Source organism: Chelon labrosus (assembly GCF_963514085.1).
Source record: "Chelon labrosus genome assembly, chromosome: 1".
Taxonomy (NCBI): Eukaryota; Metazoa; Chordata; class Actinopteri; order Mugiliformes; family Mugilidae; genus Chelon; species Chelon labrosus.
This window is the reverse complement of record NC_140337.1, coordinates 31455783-31481038: the sequence shown is the minus strand read 5'-3', so window position 1 is coordinate 31481038 and position 25256 is coordinate 31455783. Positions and strand designations below refer to the sequence as shown.

At 44.4% G+C, this 25256-nt stretch overlaps 4 protein-coding genes across 4 annotated transcripts; all 4 read right to left on the bottom strand.

Moving 5' to 3' along the window:
• Nucleotides 1–4884: 4884 nt before the first annotated feature.
• LOC311492615 (Fc receptor-like protein 5) lies at nucleotides 4885–5874 on the bottom strand (the record flags this gene model as incomplete). Its single annotated transcript, XM_084550941.1, has 3 exons — nucleotides 4885–5206; nucleotides 5282–5527; nucleotides 5607–5874. Coding segments are annotated over 3 exons (699 nt in total), but the record flags the coding sequence as incomplete, so codon positions are not given.
• Nucleotides 5875–8235: 2361 nt separating this feature from the next.
• On the bottom strand, nucleotides 8236–10297 carry LOC311492607 (Fc receptor-like protein 5; the record flags this gene model as incomplete). Its single annotated transcript, XM_084550930.1, has 5 exons — nucleotides 8236–8978; nucleotides 9069–9239; nucleotides 9315–9560; nucleotides 9640–9903; nucleotides 10258–10297. The coding sequence occupies 5 exons, from the start codon at nucleotides 10295–10297 to the stop codon at nucleotides 8872–8874; spliced, it is 828 nt and encodes a 275-aa protein (XP_084407056.1). The 3' UTR covers nucleotides 8236–8871.
• A 2412-nt stretch (nucleotides 10298–12709) lies between these two features.
• On the bottom strand, nucleotides 12710–17941 carry LOC311492597 (low affinity immunoglobulin gamma Fc region receptor III-A-like; the record flags this gene model as incomplete). Its single annotated transcript, XM_084550917.1, has 5 exons — nucleotides 12710–13906; nucleotides 13982–14227; nucleotides 14307–14570; nucleotides 17610–17712; nucleotides 17825–17941. The coding sequence occupies 5 exons, from the start codon at nucleotides 17939–17941 to the stop codon at nucleotides 13737–13739; spliced, it is 900 nt and encodes a 299-aa protein (XP_084407043.1). The 3' UTR covers nucleotides 12710–13736.
• Nucleotides 17942–18540: 599 nt separating this feature from the next.
• On the bottom strand, nucleotides 18541–24031 carry LOC311485547 (alpha-tectorin-like). The gene is made up of 10 exons (XM_084541036.1): nucleotides 23429–24031; nucleotides 23086–23242; nucleotides 22898–22985; nucleotides 22711–22773; nucleotides 20421–20617; nucleotides 20202–20336; nucleotides 19920–20107; nucleotides 19548–19699; nucleotides 19209–19454; nucleotides 18541–19093 (listed from the first exon to the last, which is right to left on the bottom strand). Exons 1-10 carry the CDS (start codon nucleotides 23759–23761, stop codon nucleotides 18895–18897), a joined length of 1758 nt encoding a protein of 585 aa, XP_084397162.1. The 5' UTR covers nucleotides 23762–24031; the 3' UTR covers nucleotides 18541–18894.
• Nucleotides 24032–25256: the final 1225 nt, after the last annotated feature.

Here is a 25256-nt window from a genome sequence, read left to right as displayed (position 1 = left end):
CTCCTCTCATCACATAAATCGTATTCTGTTTTGTTTCTCTGTCAGCTGGTTCTTTGAGTTGTTAAGCAACATGAAACATGTTCACACTCCTCCCCAACGACCTCAACATCTTTTACACCAGATACAAGACAGACAACACCATCCAGCTCGAGGAGATAAGGTCTACTCTCAAACCTGGCAGCTCTATGTTCACCTTCAACACTTAGGATGAGGTGAGAGCCCTCAGGGGAACCACAGACAGCAGTTCACATGGCTTGGACAACATCAGTGGCCGGGTCTTTTGGCATTGCGCTCAGAAATTATACGGAATGTTTCAGACCTCGTTCCAGAGCTCCATGGACAGTAGCACTGTCCCCCATCTTTGGAAACACTCCACAGTCATCCCCATCCCTCCAAAAGTAAGACAAAATCTCTGAATGACCTTCAGCTCAGTGCAGCAATGGCAACACCTCCTTAGGAAACTCTGCTCCTTTGGAGTCAACAAAGACATTCTAAAGACTTTTTATGACAATTTCATTGAGAGCATCATGACCTTCTCCATAACCTGCTGCAGAAACCGACTGCAGAGCACTGTCTTGGTTTGCTCTAATTCAGTAATACACAGGATAAGATGTTACAATCCCTTGTGCCAAGATCCCAGGCAAAACACATTTAGAGGCCCTGTTCAACTAAGAGGCTCTACCAAACCTATGGTCACGTGATATGACAATTAACCTATAATCTCCATAAACTAAGTAAAAGCTGCTGGCTTGTAAGCCCATTAAGCAGTAGATGATACTACAAACATTGTAAAACATAAACTAACTAAACGCTGCTAGCTTGTATGGCTCGCTCAGCAGCTAACCATAGCTACCAACCAACATGAAGACAACAGGAACCTGGCCTAAACAACAGTAGTATGCAGTGTGTCATTGGGGTTTTCAAGTGGGCACCCCCTTTCACCGATGCTTCTTTAAGTTAGGCCCACGACACCTCGAGAAGGCTTAACAGTGACTTCCAGCATCCTGGAGTCACCCCCCTCCACACCGCCACTGCACAACCCTGTTTTCCTAACAATTCAAAGTCTATCAACAACTTATATAGCAACTAATAACCACGAGCCAAACAAACAAATCTACCATGATTCGCCCCGTTGATGCGGGCTGAAACACGTAACAAACAAACAAATCTACCATGATTCGCCACGTTGATGTGGACTGAACCACGTAACAAACAAACAAGTCTACCATGATTTGCCCCGTTGATGCGGGCCGAAGCACGTAATAAACAAACAAATCGCAAAATAAACAAATCGACCGTGGCCTACATGCGGCCAACCTTACCTTAGCTATTTCCCCAGCTAGCATGCTTCCTGCGTACCCATAACCAGTCGCTGGCTCTCTCTGCTGCCCGGGACATGTTGCTAACCTCGTATGCCCAGCTCACTCAGAAGAGCAATCACCAACTTTGCCACAAATCCACGGCAGCTCACTTCTACCGGGCGGAGATAAACCTTCCATCCATTCTGCTCTGCGTCTGCTGCTGACTCTGCATACTTAGCTCTTTTTCGCTCCTTAGCCTCCTCAACTCTATCTTCCCACGGGACAGTCAGCTCTATAAAATAAACTACTTTCTCTGGCTCAGACCACAACAGAAGACCTGGCCGTAGTCGGGTGCTAGCTATCTCAGTTGGAATAACCAGTTGCCCATTTAAACCCGCTCTCATCTGCTAGGCTCCTCCTACTCTTAGCTGTCCCGTGTTATGCCTGATGCCTGATAATCTAACCTTTTCTCCCTCCCGTACAAACGGCCATGGAATTTACATTCACCCGTTTTTCCTCAATTACAGCTGCTAAACATTTCAGTACCTGGTTGTGACGCCAGGTGTAACGCCCTTGGGAAAGACTAACCTTACAACCTGTCAGAATATGGCTAAGCGTGCAGACACAAGTGCACAATGGGCAGGCAGCATCCTCACCTACCCACTGGTTTAGGTTCTGGGGAGTTGGCAGCACATCATAAGTAGCCCCTTTCATGAATCTAATCCTGCTAGCCTCCATGCTCCAAAGCCCTCTCCACTTCAACTTCCTTTTCTCCACACTCTCCCAGTTCACCCACTGACCCTGCTTAGCCTGCGACACTGCCTTCGAGCATCTAACTGCTTCCTCCTGCTTCTGTACTTCTTCCACTACCATCTTTCTCCTTTCCACTGCTGATGCCTTGCTCCACAGAGGTTTCCCTGCACACAGCCCCACGCCTCCACGTCCTTGCTGTACATGACCTATGATATCCCTATGTTTAAGAGCTGCCTGTGCTTGCTACACTGCCCATTTTGCCTTCCACTTCCTCCCTGTCTTAATAGTAGGTGCTACACTCCTAACCACTGGATCCTTCGACTGAGTAAGAGTCATTTCCAGTCTAACTTTAGTGCACTTAAACTCCTCTGTTAAGCTGGTAACTGGGAGCTCCAATATGCCTTTCCCATACAAAGCTGTGCTGCTTAAGCAGCGTGGGACACCGAGCCACTTTCTGATAAATGAATGAATCATTCTTTCCAACTTTTCTACCATTGACAGGGCAACCTCATACACTGTCAGCGGCCACATTAGCCGGGGCAGTAAATCAAATTGCCAGCACCACAATTTTAACTTCCCTGGTAGCCCTGACCGGTCTATACTTGAAATGCCTTAAATCATTTCCTGCCTCAACCCTTCAAACTGCGCCTTATCACTACTTGCATCATACCGTCTTCCCAAGCTCTTCACTTGCTTCTCCAGCACTGTGGGAACTACCTCATCATTTATAACAAACTTCTTATCTACTATACTACTATAAGTTCATTGTCCTGTCTGTCAGAACTCTCTCACACATACACAACAGACACTCACGTTAGCCTACAAGATCAACAAGGACCCCTCAAACATCCTCCACTCAGCATTTGCATGGCTCCCCTCCAGACGGTGGCTCCACTGTCCCGCCTGTGGATCTCAGAGGAGGAAGCTCACCTTCTTCCTCAAAGCTATCCTGCTCCTTAACTTCCCCACAAACACACACACTCAATCTCTCTCTCTGATTCTTCTCTAGCACACACACAACCATAGCACATTCACACCTCCCCACCCCCCTAACCACACAAACGACAGACTCTTAGTTGAAAACTTCCGTCAACAAGAAACACATGGACACTCCTCTACCACAGTATTTTTTTTAATAGCACATTATTTTAATGATTTTTTTTATTGTTATTTTTGTTTTTATTCATTTTCATTTTTATTACCCATACTACCACTTCAATAACATGTAAATATATAATCCTTGTAATTATTGTTTACATGTGGACTTTATTCACTTTACTCTTAGAGTCATGTTTACATTCTCCATGGACAGTTTTGGATAGTTACTACATTTATGTCATAATTGTTTTCTCTTTTGTATATACTTTGTATTGATCTATTTTTTTGGTCCTTAAAAATATCTTGTTCTTGCAGGTCATGCTGCTCACTTGTGCCTTAAATTGCTCCCTGGGGACGAATAAACTTTTATGAATCTGAATCACTTAAAATCTTCTGTAAACATCTACAGAAACATGAAGCTAGTGATCATCTACAGGTTCAGTATTTCTAATCATCTTTCTGCTCTTTTCTATCAGAGATCTTGACTGAAAGCCGTGACTCTAAATAACAATGATTACAAAGATTGAACAGGTTTAAACAGAATGAAGAAGTTGACTAACCTTGGTTTGTTGTGCAGCACAGCAGAGAGCCCAGAACTAAAGAGAAAGCACACTTTGAGCTTTAATGACTGTTCTGCTGTGGGAAGCAGCAGTGATCATCTCTCAACGTTTAGACACCAACACACATCCAGCAGATCAGACTCACCCAGCAGCCTCTGGACAGATGTTCCCTCCATTCTGCAGCTGACTTAAATGAGACCAGCAGCAGTTTGACTGATACTAAAAGCCTCTGACTTCCTGTTTCCTTTAAATTAGAATAGAAGTGAAAAACCCCACAGATGAAACCACATGACCATGTGGCAACAAAACACTAAGAGAAGAGATCTTTGAGTTTGCTAGATCTGATACAGACAACTTGTTTCAAATGGAGACGGTGTGTCTGAGAAGGTTCTCAGTCATCCAGGTCATGGTATATCCAAAAACCATTTGGAAATGCAACTAGAGTTGAAGAGTTTTTTTGAAAAGAAGTTTCACCACTCCTCTGAGGAGCTTCTTCAGTTCTAAAGGACTGTTGGGAAGTTGGAAACAGTGTGTTAATAGATGGCGTGTAGATAGATATCATTCTGAACTTATGCAGAACTGGACCAAGAGTTTATAGAAATACCACAAAGCAGACATATACTACAAAGGTTCTAGTAAAAATAGAACCAGGCCCACTCTCCATTTCGATGTTTGGATAAAGCCAAAGTACCCAAAGTGAAAAGGCATCCAGCTACAAAAAAAATACTGATTCCCACTTGAAGAGGCAATGTACACACAATTCAGCCTTTAGAAATTTTATTTTTTCTCTACATGATCAAATTCTATGATTGTGCACATTATAGAATCCATAAAAATTATAGATACTTCCTCCATCTGGCTGCTGTCCACGCATGTAACTCCCCAGGGAAATGAGTCACCAAGTCATGTTCGATATCCTTCATTCATTTATTTTGTTGAAGTGTTCAAATTGAAGTGAAGAGCACAGGAAAGGCTCTGATGTCAGCTTCTGTCCGGTGGCCAGTTTAGGACATCTGCCTCCAGATTCCTTCACTTCCACCTGAATCCTCTCCACTCTGACACATTAGCTACAGACAGGAAGAGATGATGCTGGTTTCTGACTTCAGGATCAGACCAGAGACCAGATCACTTCAGAAGTGATGCTCTGTGGTGGCATCATGGACGTTGTCATAGTCATCATCCAATCGCTGCTCAGCGTGGGGTGAGGTCATCATCATGGAGACGGGGATGTCATTTCCTGCAGTCAGAGCAGGTGATAAAGAAAATGTAGACAATGAATTCATTCAGAAAACTGTCATTGATTGATTGATCAGTGAATGTTACCTGTTGGTCTGTGTCGACATAAAGACACCATGAGCAGAGTGGAGATGAAGTATGGACAGAACACCACCAGGTGGCAGACCAGTCTGAGGACAAGGTGGAGGGAGGATGATGGAGGGGGTGTAGATGTGGGTGGAGGTGTAGATGTGGGTGGAGGTGTGGTTGTCGGTTTCTCTGTAGAGAGAATCTCACCTGGTCAGGTGAACATGTGGATGAAATAAGAGTTGAAATCAAAGTGAAGCTCCTCACCTGTGACAGTGATCCAGCTGGATGGAGACTCTCCATGACTGATGATGTGACACTTGTAGAGGCCTTCATCAGATCTGGTAACATGGTGGATGGTCATGTGACCTGTAGACTCATTCCTGATCAAGGAGCCATCTTTATAGAAAGCAGCTGAGAGGATGGAGGGAGTGGTCTTTGTTCTACAGAGCAGAGTGACGTCATCTCCCTCCATCACAGGGAGGACAGGACTCTGCAGGATCACTGGTCCACCTCAACACAAAGACAAACTACAGCATTTCATCCATTTCCACACAGCTTCATCAATACTAACTCCACAGTCTGAGCTTACCAGAGACAGTGAGGTTGATGCTGTTACTGGTTGCTCCCTCTCTGGACTCACACCAGTAAACTCCACTGTCTGATGGGTGGATACTGCTGATGTTACAGGAAGAACCAGCTGGATTTCCCCACCCAGCTCCACACTGAGTCCTCTGTCGTTTGGTGGTGTTTCTCCTCAGAGTCCATCCAGCAGAGCTGTCGTCCTCCTCACAGCTCAGAGACACAGAGTCTCTTTTAAAGACCTGAGAGCTGCTGGGACTCACAGTCAGACGAGCTGGGAGGGTTCACATGAAAGAATGCTGATCCATTTTATCTTTGATAAAACTAATCACCAATAAAACCTTAACTTGATGTCAAATAAATCCCCTCACATCACATAAAACAAATTCTGTGTTGTTTCTCTGTCAGATGGTTCTCGGAGTTGTTGAGCAACATGAAACATGTTCACACTCCTCCCCGACTACCTCAACATCTTCAACACCAGATTTGAGACAGACAACACAATCAAGATAACACCATCCAGCTAGAGGAGGTAAGATCTACTCTCAAACCCGGCAGCTCTATGTTCACCTTCTACAATTAGGATGAGGTTAGAGCCCTCAGGGCAACCACAGACAGCAGCTCACATGGCTCGGACAACATCAGTAGCCAGGTCCTGAGGCATTGAACTCAGAAATTAGAGGGAATGTTTCAGACCTCGTTCCAGAGCTCCATGGACAGTAGCACTGTCCCCCATCTTTGGAAACACACCACAGTCATCCCCATCCCCCCAAAAAGTAAGATAAAAGCTCTGAATGACCTTCAGCTCAATGCAGCAATGGCAACACCTCCTTAGGAAACTCTGCTCCTTTGGAGTCAGCAAAGACATTCTACAGAGATTTTATGACAGAGCATCATCACCTTCTATATAACCTGCTGCAGAACGCGACTGGAGAGCACTGTCTTGGTTTGCTCAAAGATCATTGTCCTGCCTGTCAGAACTCTTTCACATATACACAACAGACACTCACGTTAGCCTACAAGATCACCAAAGACCCCTCACACGTCCTCCAGTCAGCATTTGAGTGGCTCCCCTCCAAACGGTGGCTCCACTGCCCCACCTGGGGATCTCAGAGGAGGAACGCCACCTTCTTCCCCAAAACTATCCTGCTTCTCAATTTCCCCACAAACACACACACTCAATCTCTCTCTCTGATTCTTCTCTAGCACACACACAACCATTGCACATTCACACCTCCCCACCCCCCTAACCACACAAACGACAGACTCTTAGTTGAAAACTTCCGTCAACAAGCAGCCCATGGACACTACTCCAACGCACCTTTTTTTTTATTCGTAGCATGTTATTTATTGTTATTATTATTATTATTACTATTACTATTTTTATTACCCATACTACCTTTTCCCCAACATGTTAATTTATAATCCCTGTAATTATTGTTTAAATGTGGACTTTTCACTTTACTCTTACAGTCATGTTTACATCCTCCATGGTCAGGTTTGGGTATTTACTACATTTATGGCATAGTTGTTTTCTCTTTTGTATATACTTTACATTGATCTATTTTTTTGGACATTAAAAATGTCTTGTACTTTCACGTCACGCTGTTTACGTGTGCCTTAAATTGCCTCAAGTGGGCAAGAAACGTTTTCTGAAGCTGAATCTGAATCACTTAAAATCTTCTCTGAACATCTACAGAGACGTGAAGCTAGTGGTCATCTACAGGTTCAATGTTTCTAATCATCTCTTTCTGCTCTTTTCTATCAGAGATCTTGAGTGAAAGCTTTGACTCTAAATAACAATGATCACAAAGATTGAACAGGTTTAAACAGAATGAAGAAGTTGACTAACCTTGGTTTGTTGTGCAGCACAGCAGAGAGCCCAGAACTAAAGAGAAAGCACACTTTGAGCTTTAATGACTGTTCTGCTGTGGGAAGCAGCAGTGATCATCTCTCAACGTTTAGACACCAACACACATCCAGCAGATCAGACTCACCCAGCAGCCTCTGGACAGATGTTCCCTCCATTCTGCAGCTGACTGAAATGAGACCAGCAGCAGTTTGACAGACACTAAAAGCCTCTGACTTCCTGTTTGCTTGACATTAGAATAGAACAGAAAATCCCCGCAGATGAAACCACACGATCACGTGGCAACAAAACACTAAGAGAAGAGATATTTGAGTTCGTTAGATCTGCATTTGTTTGATACAGACATCTTGTTTCACATGGAAACGATGTATCTGTGAAGTTTCTGAGCCATCCAGGTCCAAAAACCATTTGGAAATGCAACTAGACTTGTAGAGTTATTTTTAGAAGATGTTTCACCACTCCTCTGAGTAGCTTCTTCAGTTCTAAAGGACTATTGTGAAGTTGGAGACGATGTGTTCATAGATGGCGCTGCAGCTCTGATGAGTTCAGGACAAGACTGTACTTCATGAGAAGGATGGGGGAATTTGGTACGTCGAACAAAATCCTCAGCAACTTTTACAGAAGTAACGTTGAGAGTGTCATCACCACCTCTATCACAGAGTGGTTTGTAATACTCACTGCTCAGGAGAGGAAGGTCTTTTTGGAGCAGGACATTTACAGAACCAGAGTTGTCAGGAGAACACACAACATCATCAAGGACAGTACACCACCCAGCACAACCTCTTCACACTCTCGCATCGGGGAGACTCCTGAATAATTCATTCAACACACTGATAGCAATGATATCATTCTGAACTCATTCAGAACTGGACAAAGAGTTTATAAAAATACTACAAAGCAGATATATTCTACAAAGGTTCTAGTAACAAATAGAACCAGGCCCTCTCTCCATTTGGACTTTTGTATAGAACCAAAGAACAAAACCTGAAAGGGCTACAAAATACTTCAGATTCCCACTTGAGAAGTCACTATACACACATTTCAATCTTTGGATAATTTATTTTTTCTCTACAGAATGAAATTCATTGTGCACATTACAGAATCAATAAAAATACAGATATATCCTCCATAATGCTGCTCTCCACGCATGTAACTCCCAAGGGAAATTAGTCACCAAGTCATGTTCGATATCCTTCATTCATTAATTTTGTTGAAGTGTTCAAATTGAAGTAAAGAACAGAGAAAAGGCTCTGATGTTAGCTTCTGTACGGTGGCCAGTTTAGGACATCTGCCTCCAGATTCCTTCACTTCCACCTGAATCCTCTCCACTCTGACACATCAACTACAGACAGGAAGAGATGATGCTGGTTTCTGACTTCAGGATCAGACCAGAGACCAGATCACTTCAGAAGTGATGCTCTGTGGTGACATCATGGACGTCGTCATAGTCATCATCCAGTCGCTGCTCAGCGTGTGGTGAGGTCATCACCATGGAGACGGGGAGGTCATTTCCTGTAGTCAGAGCAAGTGATAAAGAAAATGTAGACAATGAATTAATTCATAAAACTGTCATTGATTGATTGATTGATCAGTGAATGTTACCTGTTGGTCTGTGTTGACATAAAGACACCATGAGGAGAGTGGAGATGAAGTATGGACAGAACACCACCAGGTGGTAGGACACTCTGTGGACAAGGTGGAAGGAGGATGCTGGAGGGGGCGTAGATGTGGGTGGAGGTGTAGATGTGGGTGGAGGTGTGGTTGTAGGTTTCTCTGTAGAGAGAATCTCACCTGGTCAGGTGAACATGTGGATGAAATAAGAGTTGAAATGAAAGTGAAGCTCCTCACCTGTGACAGTGATCCAGCTGGATGGAGACTCTCCATGACCACTGATGTTACACTTGTAGAGGCCTTCATCAGACCTGGTAACATGGTGGATGGTCATGTGACCTGTAGACTCAGTCCTGATCAAGGAGCCATCTTTATAGAAAGCAGCTGAGAGGATGGAGGGAGTGGTCTCTGTTTTACAGAGCAGAGTGACGTCATCTCCCTCCATCACAGGGAGGACAGGACTCTGCAGGATCACTGGTCCACCTCAACACAAAGACAAACTACAGCATTTCATCCATTTCCACACAGCTTCATCAATACTAACTCCACAGTCTGAGCTTACCAGAGACAGTGAGGTTGATGCTGTTACTGGTTGCTCCCTCTCTGGACTCACACCAGTAAACTCCACTGTCCCATGGGTAGATACCACTGATGTTACAGGAAGAACCAGCTGCTTCTCCCCAGTCAGCTCCACACTGAGTCCTCTGTCGTTTGGTGGTGTTTCTCCTCAGAGTCCATCCAGCAGAGCTGTCGTCCTCCTCACAGCTCAGAGACACAAAGTCTCCTTTAAAGAACTGAGAGCTGCTGGGACTCACAGTCAGACAAGCTGGGAGGGTTCAGATAAAATAATGCTGATCCATTTCATTGTTGTCAAAAATACCAAGAAATCTAATCAAACCCAAACTTGATGTAAATGAAATCCCCTCACATCCCATAAACCACATTCTGTGTTGTTTCTCTGTCATCTGGTTCTTTGAGTTGTTAAGCAAGATGAAGCACGTTCACATCCCTCCCAGATGACCTCAGCTCCTTTTACACCAGATTCGAAACAAACAACACTAAACAGGTATAGGAGCTAAGATCTATTCCCAACTCCGGCAGCTCTGCATTCACCTTCAACACTTAGGATGTGGTGAGAGCCCACAGGAAACCAGAGAGAGCAGGACGGCATGTTTCAGACCTTGTTCCAGAGCTCCATGGACAGTAGCACTGTCCCTCATCTTTGGAAACACTCCACAGTCATCCCCATCCCTCAGTAAAGTAAGACAAAAGCTCTGAATGACCTTCAGCCCGTGGCTCCGACCTCCCTCGTGATGAAAGCCATGGAGAGGATCATAAAACACAATATTATCAGTGCAACGGACCTCCTGATTGACCCATTCCAGTTTGCATATTTCACAGGCAGAGTTGTCAATGATGGAGAGACATTTATCATTGATAGCATCCACAAACATCTGGAGCACCCTCACTCTTCAGCTAGACTACTGTTTGCTCATTTCTCCTCAGCATTCAACACCCTGCAGCCCCACATCCTGGCCACAAAACTCTCCTCTTCTGGACTTTCTTACCAACAGGTCACAGAAAGTACTGGTCAACAACTCCCCCTCAGACCGCCGTTTCACCTTGACCGGCTCCCTCCAATGCTGCATGCTATCACCCCTGCTCTTCATCCTATACTCTGATGACTGCAGATCCACACAGCCCAACTGTCACCTGGTCAAATACGCTGATGACACAGCTCTATCTCTGCTGTTTGGCCCCTCACAACACCATGGACCAGCTCTTCTGGAGTTCGTAGGGTGGTGTCACACATGGAACTGAACGTCAGCAAAACAAAGGAGATGGTGGTGACCTTCTGGCTACAACAGTCACCACCATCATTCATGGGAAGCCAGTGGAGCTGGTGGAGGAGGTCATATATCTGGACACCATCTTTGACAACCTGCTGAAATTCTCCTCCAACACAGAACAGACTTTCAGGAGGTATCATCAATGGCAACACCTCCTTAGGAAACTATGCTCCTTTGAAGTCAGCAAAGACATTCTACAGAGTTTTTATTCCACTCCATCGGCCTCCAAAACAGAAACCGGCTGCAGAGCACTGTCTTGGTTTGCTCTAAGATCATTGTCCTGCCTGTCAGAACTCTCTCACACATACACAACAGACACTCATGTTAGCAGACAACATCACCAAAGACCCCTCACATGTCCTCCACTCATCATTTGAGTGGCTCCCCTCCAGACGGCGGCTCCACTGCCCCACCTGGGGATCTCAGAGGAGGAAGGCCACCTTCTTCCCCAAAGCTATCCTGCTTCTTAAATTCCACACAAACACACACACTCAATCTCTCCCTCTGATTCTTCTGATGCACACACACAACAATAGCACATTCACACCTCCCCACCCCCCTAACCACACAAACAACTGACTCTTAGTTGAAAACTTCCGTCAACAAGCAGCCCATGGACACTCCTCCACCGCAGTATTTTTTTTTAATAGCACATTATTTTAATGATTATTTTTATTGTTATTTTTGTTTTTATTTATTTTCATTTTTATTACCCATACTACCACTTCAATAACATGTAAATACATCATCCTTGTAATTACTGTTTACATGTGGACTTTATTCACTTTACTCTTAGATTCATGTTTACATCCTCCATGGACAGTTTTGGATAGTTACTACATTTATGTCATAATTGTTTTCTCTTTTGTATATACTTTGTATTGATCTATTTTTTTGGTCGTTAAAAATATCTTGTTCTTGCAGGTCATGCTGCTCACTTGTTCCTGAAATTGCTCCCTGGGGATGAATAAAGTTTTATGAATCTGAATCTCTTAAAATCTTGTCTGAACATCTACAGAAACGTGAAGCTAGTGGTCATCTACAGGTTCGGTATTTCTAATCATCTTTCTGCTCTTTTCTATCAGAGATCTTGACTCAAAGCATTGACTCTAAATAACAACGATTACAAAGATTGAACAAGTTTAAACAGAATGAAGAAGTTGACTAACCTTGGTTTGTTGTGCAGCACAGCAGAGAGCCCAGAACTAAAGAGAAAGCACACTTTGAGCTTTAATGACTGTTCTGCTGTGGGAAGCAGCAGTGATCATCTCTCAACGTTTAGACACCAACACACATCCAGCAGATCAGACTCACCCAGCAGCCTCTGGACAGATGTTCCCTCCATTCTGCAGCTGACTGAAATGAGACCAGCAGCAGTTTGACAGACACTAAAAGCCTCTGACTTCCTGTTTGCTTGGCATTAGAAGAGAACAGAAAAACCCCGCAGATGAAACCACACGACCATGTGGCAACAAAAAACACTAAGAGAAGAGATCTTTGAGTTCGTTAGATCTGATACAGACAACTTGTTTCACATGGACATGATGTATCTGTGAAGGTTTTCAGTCTTCCAAGTCATAGTATATCCAAAAACCATTTGGAAATGCAACTAGACTTGTAGAGTTTTTTTTTGAAAAGAAGTTTCACCACTCCTCTGAGTAGCTTCTTCAGTTCTAAAGGACTATTGGGAAGTTGGAGATGATGTGTTCAGAGATGGCGCTGCAGCCCTGATGAGTTCAGGACAAGAATGTACTTCCTGAGAAGGATGTGGAAATTTGTTACGTCGACCAAAATCCTCAGGAACTTTTACAGAAGTAACATTGAGAGTGTCATCACCACCTCTATCACAGAGTGGTTTGGAATACTCACTGCTCAGGACAGGAAGATGTTTTTGGAGCAGGACATTTACAGAACCAGAGTTATCAGGAGAACCCACAACATCATCAAGGACAGTACGCCAACCAGCACAACCTCTTCACACTCTGGCATCGGGGACACTCCTGAATAGTTCATTCAACACCCTTATAGCAATGATATCATTCTGAACTCATTCAGCAACACCTTGACTAGAACTGGAACAAGAGTTTATAGAAGTACCACAAAGCAGACATATTCTACAAAGGTTCCAGTAACAAATAGAAGCAGGCCCATTCTCCATTTCGACATTTGGATAAAATCAAAGTACCAAAAGTGAAAAGGAATCTAGCTACAAGATACTACTGATTCCCACTTGAGAAGTCAATATACACACATTTCAACCTTTGGACATTTTATTTTTCCTCTACATAATCAAATTCTATCATTGTGCACATTATAGAATCCATAAAAATACAGATATTTCCTCCATATGGCTGCTGTGCTCACATGTAACTCCCCAGGGAAATGAGTCACCAAGTCATGTTCGATATCCTTCATTCATTAATTTTGTTGAAGTTTTTAAATTGAAGTGAAGAACAGAGAAAAGGCTCTGATGTCAGCTTCTGTACGGTGGCCAGTTTAGGACGTCTGCCTCCAGATTCCTTCACTTCCACCTGAATCCTCTCCACTCTGACACATCAACTACAGACAGGAAGAGATGATGCTGGTTTCTGACTTCAGGATCAGACCAGAGACCAGATCACTTCAGAAGTGATGCTCTGTGGTGACATCATGGATGTCGTCATAGTCATCATCCAATCTCTGCTCAGCGTGGGGTGAGGTCATCACCATGGAGACAGGGAGGTCATTTCCTGCAGTCAGAGCAGGTGATAAAGAAAATGTAGACGATGAATTAATTAAGAAAACTGTCATTGATTGACTGATTGATTGATCAGTGAATGTTACCTGTTGGTCTGTGTCGACATAAAGACACCATGAGGAGAGTGGAGATGAAGTATGGACAGAACACCACCAGGTGGCAGACCACTCTGAGGACAAGTGGAGGGGGCGTAGATCCAGGTGGAGGCGTAGATGTGGGTGGAGGTGTTGTTGTAGGTTTCTCTGAAGAGAGAATCTCACCTGGTCAGGTGAACATGTGGATGAAATAAGAGTTGAAATCAAAGTGAAGCTCCTCACCTGTGACAGTGATCCAGCTGGATGGAGACTCTCCATGACCACTGATGTTACACTTGTAGAGGCCTTCATCAGACCTGGTAACATGGTGGATGGTCATGTGACCTGTAGACTCAGTCCTGATCAAGGAGCCATCTTTATAGAAAGCAGCTGAGAGGATGGAGGGAGTGGTCTCTGTTTTACAGAGCAGAGTGACGTCATCTCCCTCCATCACAGGGAGGACAGGACTCTGCAGGATCACTGGTCCACCTCAACACAGAGACAAACTACAGCATTTCATCCATTTCCACACAGCTTCATCAATACTAACTCCACAGTCTGCGCTTACCAGAGACAGTGAGGTTGATGCTGTTACTGGTTGCTCCCTTTCTGGACTCACACCAGTAAACTCCACTGTCCCTAGTGAAGACGCCACTGATTTCACAGGAAGAACCAGCTGCTTTTCCCCAGTCAGCTCCACACTGAGTCCTCTGTCCTGTGGTGGTGTTTCTCCTCAGAGTCCATTCAGCAGAGTTGTCGTCCTCCTCACAGCTCAGAGACACAAAGTCTCTTTTAAAGAACTGAGAGCTGCTGGGACTCACAGTCAGACGAGCTGGGAGGGTTCAGATGAAACAATGCTGATCCATTTTATTGTTGATAAAAGTAATCACAAATAAAACCTAAACTTGATGTCAAATAAATCCCCTCACGTCACATAAAACACATTCTGTGTTGTTTCTTTGTCATATGGTTCTTTTGAGTTATTGAGCAACATCAAACATGTTCATCTCTTAAAATCTTCTCTGAACATCTACAGAAACATGAAGAAGCTAGTGATCATCTACAGACTCAATGTTTCTAATCATCTCTTTCTGCTCTTTTCTATCAGAGATCTTGACTGAAAGCATCGACTCTAAATAACAACAATTACAAAGATTGAACAGGTTTAAAGAGAATGAAGAAGTTGACTAACCTTGGTTTGTTGTGCAGCACAGCAGAGAGCCCAGAACTAAAGAGAAAGCACACTTTGAGCTTTAATGACTGTTCTGCTGTGGGAAGCAGCAGTGATCATCTCTCAACGTTTAGACACCAACACACATCCAGCAGATCAGACTCACCCAGCAGCCTCTGGACAGATGTTCCCTCCATTCTGCAGCTGACTGAATTGAGACCAGCAGCAGTTTGACAGACACTAAAAGCCTCTGACTTCCTGTTTGCTTGGCATTAGAAGAGAACAGAAAAACCCCGCAGATGAAACCACACAATCACGTGGCAACAAAACATTAAGAGAAAAGAGCTTTGAGTTCGTTAGAGCTGCATTTGTTTGATACAGACAACTTGTTTCAGGAGATGATGTGTTCATAGACGGTGCTGCAGCCCTGATGAGTTCAGGACAAGACTGTACTTCCTGAGAAGGATGTGGAAATTTGGTATATTGATCAAAATGCTCAGCAACTCTTAGACTTCGACTTAGACTTAGATAGACTTTATTTGTCATTTTGATTTTCATCAAAAAGAAATTTCGGTACAATGGCTCTTAGTACAGCAGGAATATTTAACAGAAACAGTATGTACAACAGAAACGGTATGTACAATTTCCAGGTACCTCAGTCACAGAGTAGTTTGGAATACTCACTTCTGAAGACAGGAAGGCCTTTTTGGAGCAGGACATTTACAGAACCAGGGTTGTCAGGAGAACCCACAACATCATCAAGAACAGTACACCACCCAGCACAACCTCTTCACAAGGTTCTAGTCAAAGTGGAATAGCGACATTGAGTTTTTACCTCATGAAAGTGAATCTGGCTGATTCTCACTATGGGATGCAATGTACACAGAATTCAACCTTTGGGCATTTCATTTAGCCTGGACATCATCAAATTCTACCATTGTGCACATTATAGAATCCGTAAAAATACTGATATTTACTTCATATGGCTGGTGTGCACTCATGTCACCTGGTTTGATTAAAATTATGCAACAGTGCATACAATTCAATTGATGTTTTTATAGGTTTTAAAGCCTGGTCTTTTGTAGACATTACCAACCTACTTACAGGCAGTTAGTTAAATAACATTCTGCTGAATTAGGTACTGCGTTCAGTGGGTGCAAGACTTTTTTTTTTTTTTCAGGTCCACTCAATAAACACATTTATTTTAAATACTTTATTTCATCATTTGCTCTCCAAGAACATTTCTACCCGTCTGCTGTTTGATCAACATTATGTGGACAAGACTACTGGGACAATGTTTAGCTTGGTTGATTGTTGCCCATCCTATAGATGTCCATCAAACACTTTAACTGTCGGTACATCCCGCTGCTGACACAGTGGATGTGTAGTAGAGATTCAGATACACTTTATTATTTCTAATTACCAGTTTAATACTTGTGAAACCATCTCCTGTGGACCAGGTATCTCTGTTTTACCTCGTGTCTGTTGTTGTTCTCATGGTTTGGAGGTTTGTTGCCATTTACAGTGAATTAAGTGTTGACCGGTTGATTTTAGATGTTGATGTTCAAGAGGAATGTTCATAGGAAATAAAGGGAAGATGGTTAATGTGACATTGTCTACTGCAGCTCTAACAGTAGCTAATCAAAGCTAGAAAGTCCTCCAGGCAGAACTTTTGTTTGTGACAGAGTAACATGAAAATTGATGTGGACACTTTAGCTTCAGTAAAGCCTGCCTCTTCACAGTAAACAGGAAGTGATGAACCCCAGAAAAAGAAGCCAAACTCAGGTTGGGTTTTTTTACCCTCATCCTTTATTTGTGTTTTTTTGGTCTTTTTCATGCTGAAGAAACAGTGAGAGAATAAAAGAGACGCAGCAGAGCAGCTGAACTGTCTCCACAAATCAACAGAACAATAGAAAGAAAGATAGCAGGTACAAGTTCAAATCTGATGTCTTTTCTGAGAGGAAGGATGGAACACATGTTCTCCACCTTTTAATCAGCTTCCAGACAACACCACAGCACTGACACTAAATGATCTCTGCAGGGCTGCAGATTCAGGTCGACGTTGACGTTGCTGGACTTGACTGCAGCTTTTCATGCCGTTGCTCAGACTGCAGCTCTGGGAGGTTTTATCTTTGGTTGTACGGACCATCCTGACTAGTCCGTCCACCTTAAGAGAGCATTGAGCTGACATTAAAAGCTGGATGTCTGCAAACTCTCTGCAGGTAAATGTAACTCTGACCATCAGCACGCTCAGCTCCAGTCCTCTCTTGGTTCTGTCTGCAGGTGAACTCTTTGGTTCGGCTCTTAAATTAGATTCAAATCTGTCCAAGTGAGAGCTTCAGTGTCTTAAACCATCCTTCCTCTTCTTTAGATCACCGTCAAACAATCCACACACCCCAAATCGAACTAAACCCTTCTACAAATCAAACTGGGAGGAAACTGGTAATGTTGCTCCTCTTTTAAAGTTTAGCCTTGACTACCAGCTTGTTACACAACTGATTTTAAAATGACCCGTGACCTTTAAATCACTCTATGACCCCAGCCTGTATCTCCTCTAACCTCTGGTTTCTGGTCTAATTCTGGATCGTTTCACCTCAAACAGCCTGAGAAGTAAAGATGCCTCTTTGGTTGGAGGCCTCGTATGCAACCTGTGAGCAGACATTTCTGTGAATGAACGAGGTAACAAGGCTGACATGTGACCGCCTACAGGCCTCCTGGGAGGTCCTGCAGTGCCCCAAGGCATGCTGGGAGAGGTAGTGATGGAGGACACCGTGGTTAGAGCTTCAGGGGTGTAGATGTTCCTCTGATAAATTCATTAGGTTATAACATAAATCAAATGGACCCTCCACCATGTTGATAGTAACAGAGAGAAAATATGTGTCAGAGATGACAGTTTGGTCCTGTCCTCACAATACTTCCACGAAGACAGCTGCTGGTTCCAGCTGCTGGTTCCAGCTGCTGGTTCCAGCTGCTGGTTCCAGCTGCTGGTTCCAGCTGCCCAGCTGCCTCACAGCAGCCAGAACTGAGCTCATCCTTTCACACATCCAGACTCTGGATCAGGACCAATCAAAAGTCGGGGATCATCGTAGAGGTCGGCAGCCAGTTGGTCAGTCCGAGTCACCGTGGAAACCACCTGAGAAGAGAACCAGACCAAACTGTGACAGCTGTCTCTTCTGAAAACTGTCTTCCTGTCCTCTCTGTCACTCTGTCCCTTTGGCTTCTCTTCAGCCAATCACCTGCCACGTCTTCCTCTTATCCAGGACATTTCAGCCTCTCAGCGGCTCATTAAATTCATCTCATGGAGAATGTTGGAAACACAAACTCGTCACATGGAAGGTAGTTAAACAGCTGACAGACTTTTAAGATGGAACTGAGAATCATGATGTGCTTCAGGTCGATAGAACCCACTCCAAATCAAAACACAGTCCAGTCTGAATCAGTTGTGATGCTGTAATATCTCTTCTCGACACCGTCAGTGAGCTTTGACGCTCAGGTCCTCCTTCCCCTAGTGCCCGTGGTGCTACTGGTGCCCTGAATTCAGCCCGGATTCTAACGTTCAGCTGGACCCGGGGTTTGCACCTCCACCAACTATCCCACCCAAGCTGCACCCCACAGAGTCATCGTGCCCCTGGTACCTCGAGCTCAGCCTTTCATGTCCCTGTTCGTCCAGGCTTGGAGTCTCAATCCACTGGTAGCCCAAGCTCCATGGTACGTTGTGGCAAGCTTTATTCTGTCTCTTTAACTTCACTGTTCTGCTTTAACGAGGTTTTAATGTCACTCAGTCAACAGTCGTCTCAGTCTATATAACACACACGTCTCAGACTCATCTACAACAGCAGAGTTTTACCTAATTAGTCCAGGCCATGCTGATCAAGGCTGCACCTTCACCTTCATATCTGGACCTGGCAGATCTGCGTCTCCGAGCGGCTCCGTTACAAACCTGGAAGTTAAAGACACAGAGATGAAGTCCAGACCTTAGGAGACTTCAGAGGTGAGAGGTGTGTTTGGCAGCGAGGCGTACCGGAGCACAGCTGTTCTCCTGTTTCACACACAGCTGGAGGTTGCAGTGCAGGTAGACGTCACCAGAGTCCCCAGAGAACTGGAACAGGTTGAAGGAGAAGTAGTTGGAGGTTCCAAGGCCGTTTCCCTCCACACTGACCGTCTGGTCGGCGGGGTTGGCACAGCTGCTCACAAACAGGAAGACACACTCTTTCAGGAATCAGTCAGAGCCGTCAAACGTACCGTCTATCAACGAATCCCTGAGCAGCAGTGAGAGGCCGCCTCCTCTCAGCGTCTCACCCTTTAATGATCAGGTTGTATTTCATTGTCGCGGTGGGAGACGGCTGGTCGGTTGCCCAGCAGGAGTCGGTCACCACGGCGACCATGTTTCCATCCAGCCCGTCCGTCGCCAGCTCCACCCAGATCTTCTGGTTCAGCAGAACTTCGGTGTTCGCCTCCACAGCTTGTGTGCGGCCGGCGTCGGTGAAGGCCGTCATGGTCAGAGAGTAATTCCAAGCTCCCGATGTGATCTGCTGGATCACAGAGCTGCACAGAACGCACACAGGTCATCTGTCTGCGACTCACATCACACTTCTGACGGTAAACTGATTCAAACCAAAGCTAGCAGCCACCACACACCTGTCTCTGATTCTGAAGGCCATCGTCTTGATGTCCGGCTGAGTGTGGACGCAGGAGAAGTCAATGGAGACTTGGTCTTGGCGAGTGATGACGTCGGAGGAACTGTTCTGGGTCTTGATGGTGTTCTTGTAGATTATCTGGCTGTTGTTGGCCTGTAGGGTCACACATCCACATGTTGTTACTAAAGCAGATCCATCACGACTTCGTTCATCTTTCCCCCTTTAACCAGCTTTAGATGACCAACATGACGAGAAGCCACAGAGGGTAGAGCTGAAGACAGATCTGAGACTAGAGGAGAGCAGGAGAAGCTCAGCAGAGTGCTGGGAGAGGTTAGTCTGTTTGTAGAGTAAAGAGGTGGAGGAGAGAACCCACCGTGATCACCGCTCCACAGCTGTTGATGCTGTCGAAGCTGAAGGTCACCATGTGGGTCTCCTCGTCCATCTGACCCACGCAGTCTGGGTCGTTGAGGTGTAACGCAGAGTAGTCGATGCCTTTTTCCTCCAGGAGACAACCGACCAGAGTCAGGGAAGCAGAGTTCTGACTGCAGACCGTCGGATCACCTGAACGTCACAGATTGGGTCAGAGAAATCACAAGTTACAAGTTTCCCTCCAACCGTTCTCCCTGTTTTCACGTCACTGCCACAGCTGTCGTACCCAAAGCATCTGTCGATCTGTACTTGGAGGCAAAAATGGCCCGACACAAGCAGCCAGATTCACCGCTGACCGTCCTCTCACCGCAGAACTCATGAGCGCTGCAGGTCCTGTCCTGACAGAAGGCCTCAGGGGCAGCTACAGAGGGACAAACTGATATATTATTCTGTAAACAAGGGCTGAATTCTTTAAAAGAAGGTGGTGGAGAGTGTCAGGTCTTACGGCAGCCGGCCTTTGACCTCCAGCCGTCCAGTGTGCCGTTGCCGTACAGGCTGCAGGCTCTGGCGTAGGCCTCCAGGAACTGACAGTTGAGACCATCCAGAGCAGGATATGTGCACAAAGTGTCGATGCAGGCGGTTATGTAGGGCTCTGGGTCGATGCTACAGGTGGTGAAGGGCGCCTCCTTCAGGAGGTTACAGCTGTTTCACAGATGAAGAGAAAGAATCTGTGAACAGGTGTGTTCATCTTCCATCCCTTCTGAGATCACATGGCATTAATCATATGACGTAACATGTAATAGGGCTCAGAGATCAAAGTATGACGCAGACAAACGTTTGCTGCTGTCTCACCGTTAGTGTTAATTTCGTCAGACGAGACGAGACTAAATATGTTCGTCAACGACCTTTTTTTCCATGACTAAGACGAGACAATGATGAGACTGCAACATTGTCCAAAAACGCTGACTAAGACTAAATTAACATCCATTATTGTTGACGAAAAAAGACGAGACTAAAATGTTTTGTATAAAATAAAAACTAAGATAAAATCTCTCTTCAGTTTCGTCAACAATTGTCTCTACTTTTTCATCGTGAGATAGAATACCGTAAATTCCGGACTATAAGCCGCTACTTTTGTCACTTGCTTTGGACCCTGCGCTTTATACAACGGCGGATGGATTTTTACAGCTAACGGTCACCAGGGGCGCACTATCATGTCATAGACGATGACAGCTATAACTGCTCCGCAGAACACCCGAGACAAATGTATTATAACGTCGGACTATTGATGTACATGTCAGTGTTGGTAGAATAATTTTAGAAATTAAACCAACCTTGCATTTTCAATGATAAAACATTTTGAGGGACTAGTTTCTCAGCAGCAGCGGAATTTTACTTTGCGTGTTAGTAGTAGTGCGTCAAAACGAAAACAGAAGCCCCCTACAGTCGTGACAGCTAGCTATTCCAATGCCATGCAAGGTTGGTTTAATTTCTAAAATGATTCTACCAACACTGACATGTACATCGATAGTCCGATGTTATAATACATTTGTCTCGGGTGTTCTGCGGAGCAGTTATAGCTGTTTTTAGTGACAGGCTGGATGTTACCGTTGACGCACGCTAGCTCAACACCAGTTTAGCAACAGTGATTTGTGCAAATATAAGGAATGGATCAAATGTGCTGAAAACGGTCTCCACCGACCTATATCACACCGGCTCAGTTGGAAATGAGGCCCTATGTCCAAAATTCCGGAGTATTCATTTAAGAACTGACTTTTCTGGTATAGTAGGCTGGTTATTTTGATACAGTAAACGGCCGTTTTACTGCACCTTTACTGCTGTGTTGGTTGTTTTCGAAAAAGATGCTGGTTATTTAGTTGAGCAGCGGGTTACTGCACTTTTGCTGCCGTGTTACAGGCAAGCACTTTTACAAACAAATTAAATTTAGCCATTTAACGTTATTGCCTCGTCAAGCGTTGTAAGCTTTGTTTTTTGTTATACTGCACTACTACGGTACACTGCAGGAAGTGCGCTAAGAGCGCACCGTTGTATTATGTGTGCTCTGCAGGAATGCTGTTTGTAATGTGAAAGATGTGAAAGTTTGATCGATTGATTTTTTGTTTGATTGATCGAAAGATTTATGTTTGTCAGATGTAAATAAATGGGACGCTTTGCGTTTCCAAACAGTCATTTCTGTCCCGACAACTCTTACGGTAATTAAACATTAAAACACCAGCGGTTTATAGTCGGGTGCGGCTTATATATGACACAACCTGTAGTTTCCCCAAAATTTAGCTGGTGCGGCTTATATTCAGGTGCGCCTTATAGTCCGGAAAATACGGTATTCAACTGTTAGGCCTTCAAAATATTCCGAATGAGTTCGTGCTGTTGCTGCCAACCTGTGGCTGCAACATGAAACTACAAGGAGCAAGAACACCCATAGATAGACAGTAGCAAACACCAGATTTCTGCCAGAGTGGGTGCAGACGTCGACATGCTAGGTAGAAGGAAGAGGCTCGATATTTGACTGAAATGGTTATCAGAAATAATCTCAGAAATAATTTGTTATATAAAAAAAGACTAAAATGTTTTGACTAAAATTTGACTAAGATATATTGAGTTTTCTTTTGACTAAAACTAGACTAAAAATGGCGAGACTTTTAGTCGACTAAAAACTTTACTAAGAAAAAAAGACATGTGAATGACTAAATATGACTAAAACTAACAAGGACATTTGGCACAAGACTAAGACTAAGACTAAATTAAAAATAGGTGAAAAAATTAACACTACTCACCGTTCAGTCGTCATGTTGCAGTTGATGGTACTGTCAGCAGTGTCAGGGTACTGCCTCTCACAGCTAGGGGGCGACACACAACACAAGGTTACCTGCTCTGGCTTGTTCATACCAACACACTCAGTACATCTGCAATCCATTCATCAAGCAGCATTCAGGGGACACTGAGCTCATGATGACGTCTCACCTGGGGGAGCTGTAGTCAGAGAGACTCAGTCCACTCAAAGACTCACTGGAATTTCCACACAGGCCCTGGAGAGAAGATCCAGATGGACCTGGACAGGTTCAGGACAGAATGATCAGCATCAACGCTCAAATTGGAGGACACCACGTTAACAGCCCCATGGCCCAGAAGAGACATTTTATTTTCTGCACCTTCCACATGGATCTGTGCGGTGCTGCCGTCAAAGAAGACAGAAGTGGTGAAGCTGGACAGGGACACCTTGGCGGTGACTCCAGTTTGGTCCTTGGAGAGCTCCACACCATGAACCAGATGAACCGAGCTGTTGAGGGTCAGCGTTGAGTCGTCCAGCTGCAGAGACAAAGTAAAGGAAGCGCTGAAACATCTCAAACTCACAACCAGGTTGTTTCCACAGCAACAAGTCCAGCAGCATCAGAAGAATACGTCCAATGTCTCTGAGTATAAAGACGAGCGTATGAGGAGGACTCTGGATCAAGTTCTACTCTGACACATGGACGGCGGCTGCAGGTAGCTTACCCGGACTGTCCCGTCTTGTTCCAGGTGAATGTGGACAGCTGGGTCGTCCAGTCTCAGCGTCACTCTGTCCACAAAGCTCACATCTGTACGACGCCGTTCCCGGAAGGTGGCCAGGACGTCCAAGTCTGGGACAGACACCAGAGAGTACGCACACCGATCCTGGACGGAGTTAACATGGCCGTGAACGTCGATGACGGTGGGGCCGGTCACAGTGCAGGTGGTGTCAAACATGGTGTCCAATATGCAGCTGGTGGACGCAGAGAGGGACAGAGACAACATCATGAGCTGCTGCAGGGGGCCACGGCCACCAGGGGGCCCTCTGGTGTTCAACATGTCTCAACATGTGCTATTTTATATGTCGTCTTTAGACTAATAGAACGTTTATTATGTTAAACTTCAAATTAAAGTACAGTAAACACCAATGTTCAGAAGCAGTCCGATGTCTGAACACATGTTCCTGAGATAACTTAAGAGGACGCTACTCATAGCATAATGAGGTTAAACCTTTAAGGGTGAACACGTTTAGAAGCAAAGTAACATTTAAATTCTTGGACAATGAATTTCAGGCTTACAGCTTGAATGGTTTACTGTAGTACTCTGTATTTGGACTCATACACAAGAAGGATTCGTTCCAGGAACTACATTTATGGTACATAGTGAAAACATCAACTAGTAAAGTACTTGGATGAGACTTCTTTAACTTCATAGTTAGCTTAGTGACAGTAATGGAGGCTGCAGAGATATCAGAGTGGGTGTCGTATTCTTCCACCCAATCTTTATACAGTCTATGGTAGCCACAGTGCTTGTAGCATCTTGCTAGTTTTGGTAGCTAACGCTAACTGCCTGAGATCATCATAACCTGTAGAGGGCGCTAATACGCGCAGTAGCATCAAAATTGCCACAAATCTCCCAAATAACAGAAGAAGAACTGCCTGAATTTACACATTTAGAAAGTAGTAGTTTAATAGTTTTTATCATCAGTTATTCATTTAATCATTTTCTCATGGTGGCGCTAGAGGAAACTAAACACAAAGTGTCCATATTTAAAAGCAGGAAGCAGTCAGTATTTTATTGGTTCACCTGTCAATCATCAGCCTTTCATCTGATACCAGATCACTCTTCACTGATCTCTTTGCTCCAGTCAGAGCTGCTTTGGAGCTGTGGTGACTTACAGCTGATGGAAACCCAACACGACACACCCAAAGAGACTACAGCTCTCAGTGAAACTTCCCTGAACAAACAAAGTTTAAAGATCCCTCATCTGTTCCCGGTTTCATCTCCGCTCCTTCTAGATACAAAGAGGTCATATTTACATGTTGCTGCTGGGACAACGCTCCATGGGACCACAGGTGGAGGTTTGGATGGCCCTGTCATCACAGGTGAGAGTGGTGCAGGTTTCTGGATCAAAGCTCACGACTTCACCTGCTTTATACAGAACACGTGAGAAGGAGCAAAGGTTTCCATCAGCTTAAAAACTCACAGATCACTTTCTGGTTTATCAGCTGGAAGCAGAGACTCAACGGTAATCACATTTTACAGTTGATGATTACTTGATGATTTACCAACCTGACTGTCTGCATCCACTGACGTCTAAGTATGAGTAATACATTTGGTTTTCTGCAGTGAATGTATGATTCAGCGTATCGACTGTAGAACCACTGACCTTCATGTCAAGCACCTACACAGAAACAATCACAACCAATGTTACGACCACAGAGCAGAGAAAATTGAAATCAGACAAAAAGAAAAGTTGGTAACACTTTCTATGAAGGTCTAGTTTATAATGCATTAGGAGCATTAGACAATATAATACATTTATAATGCTTCA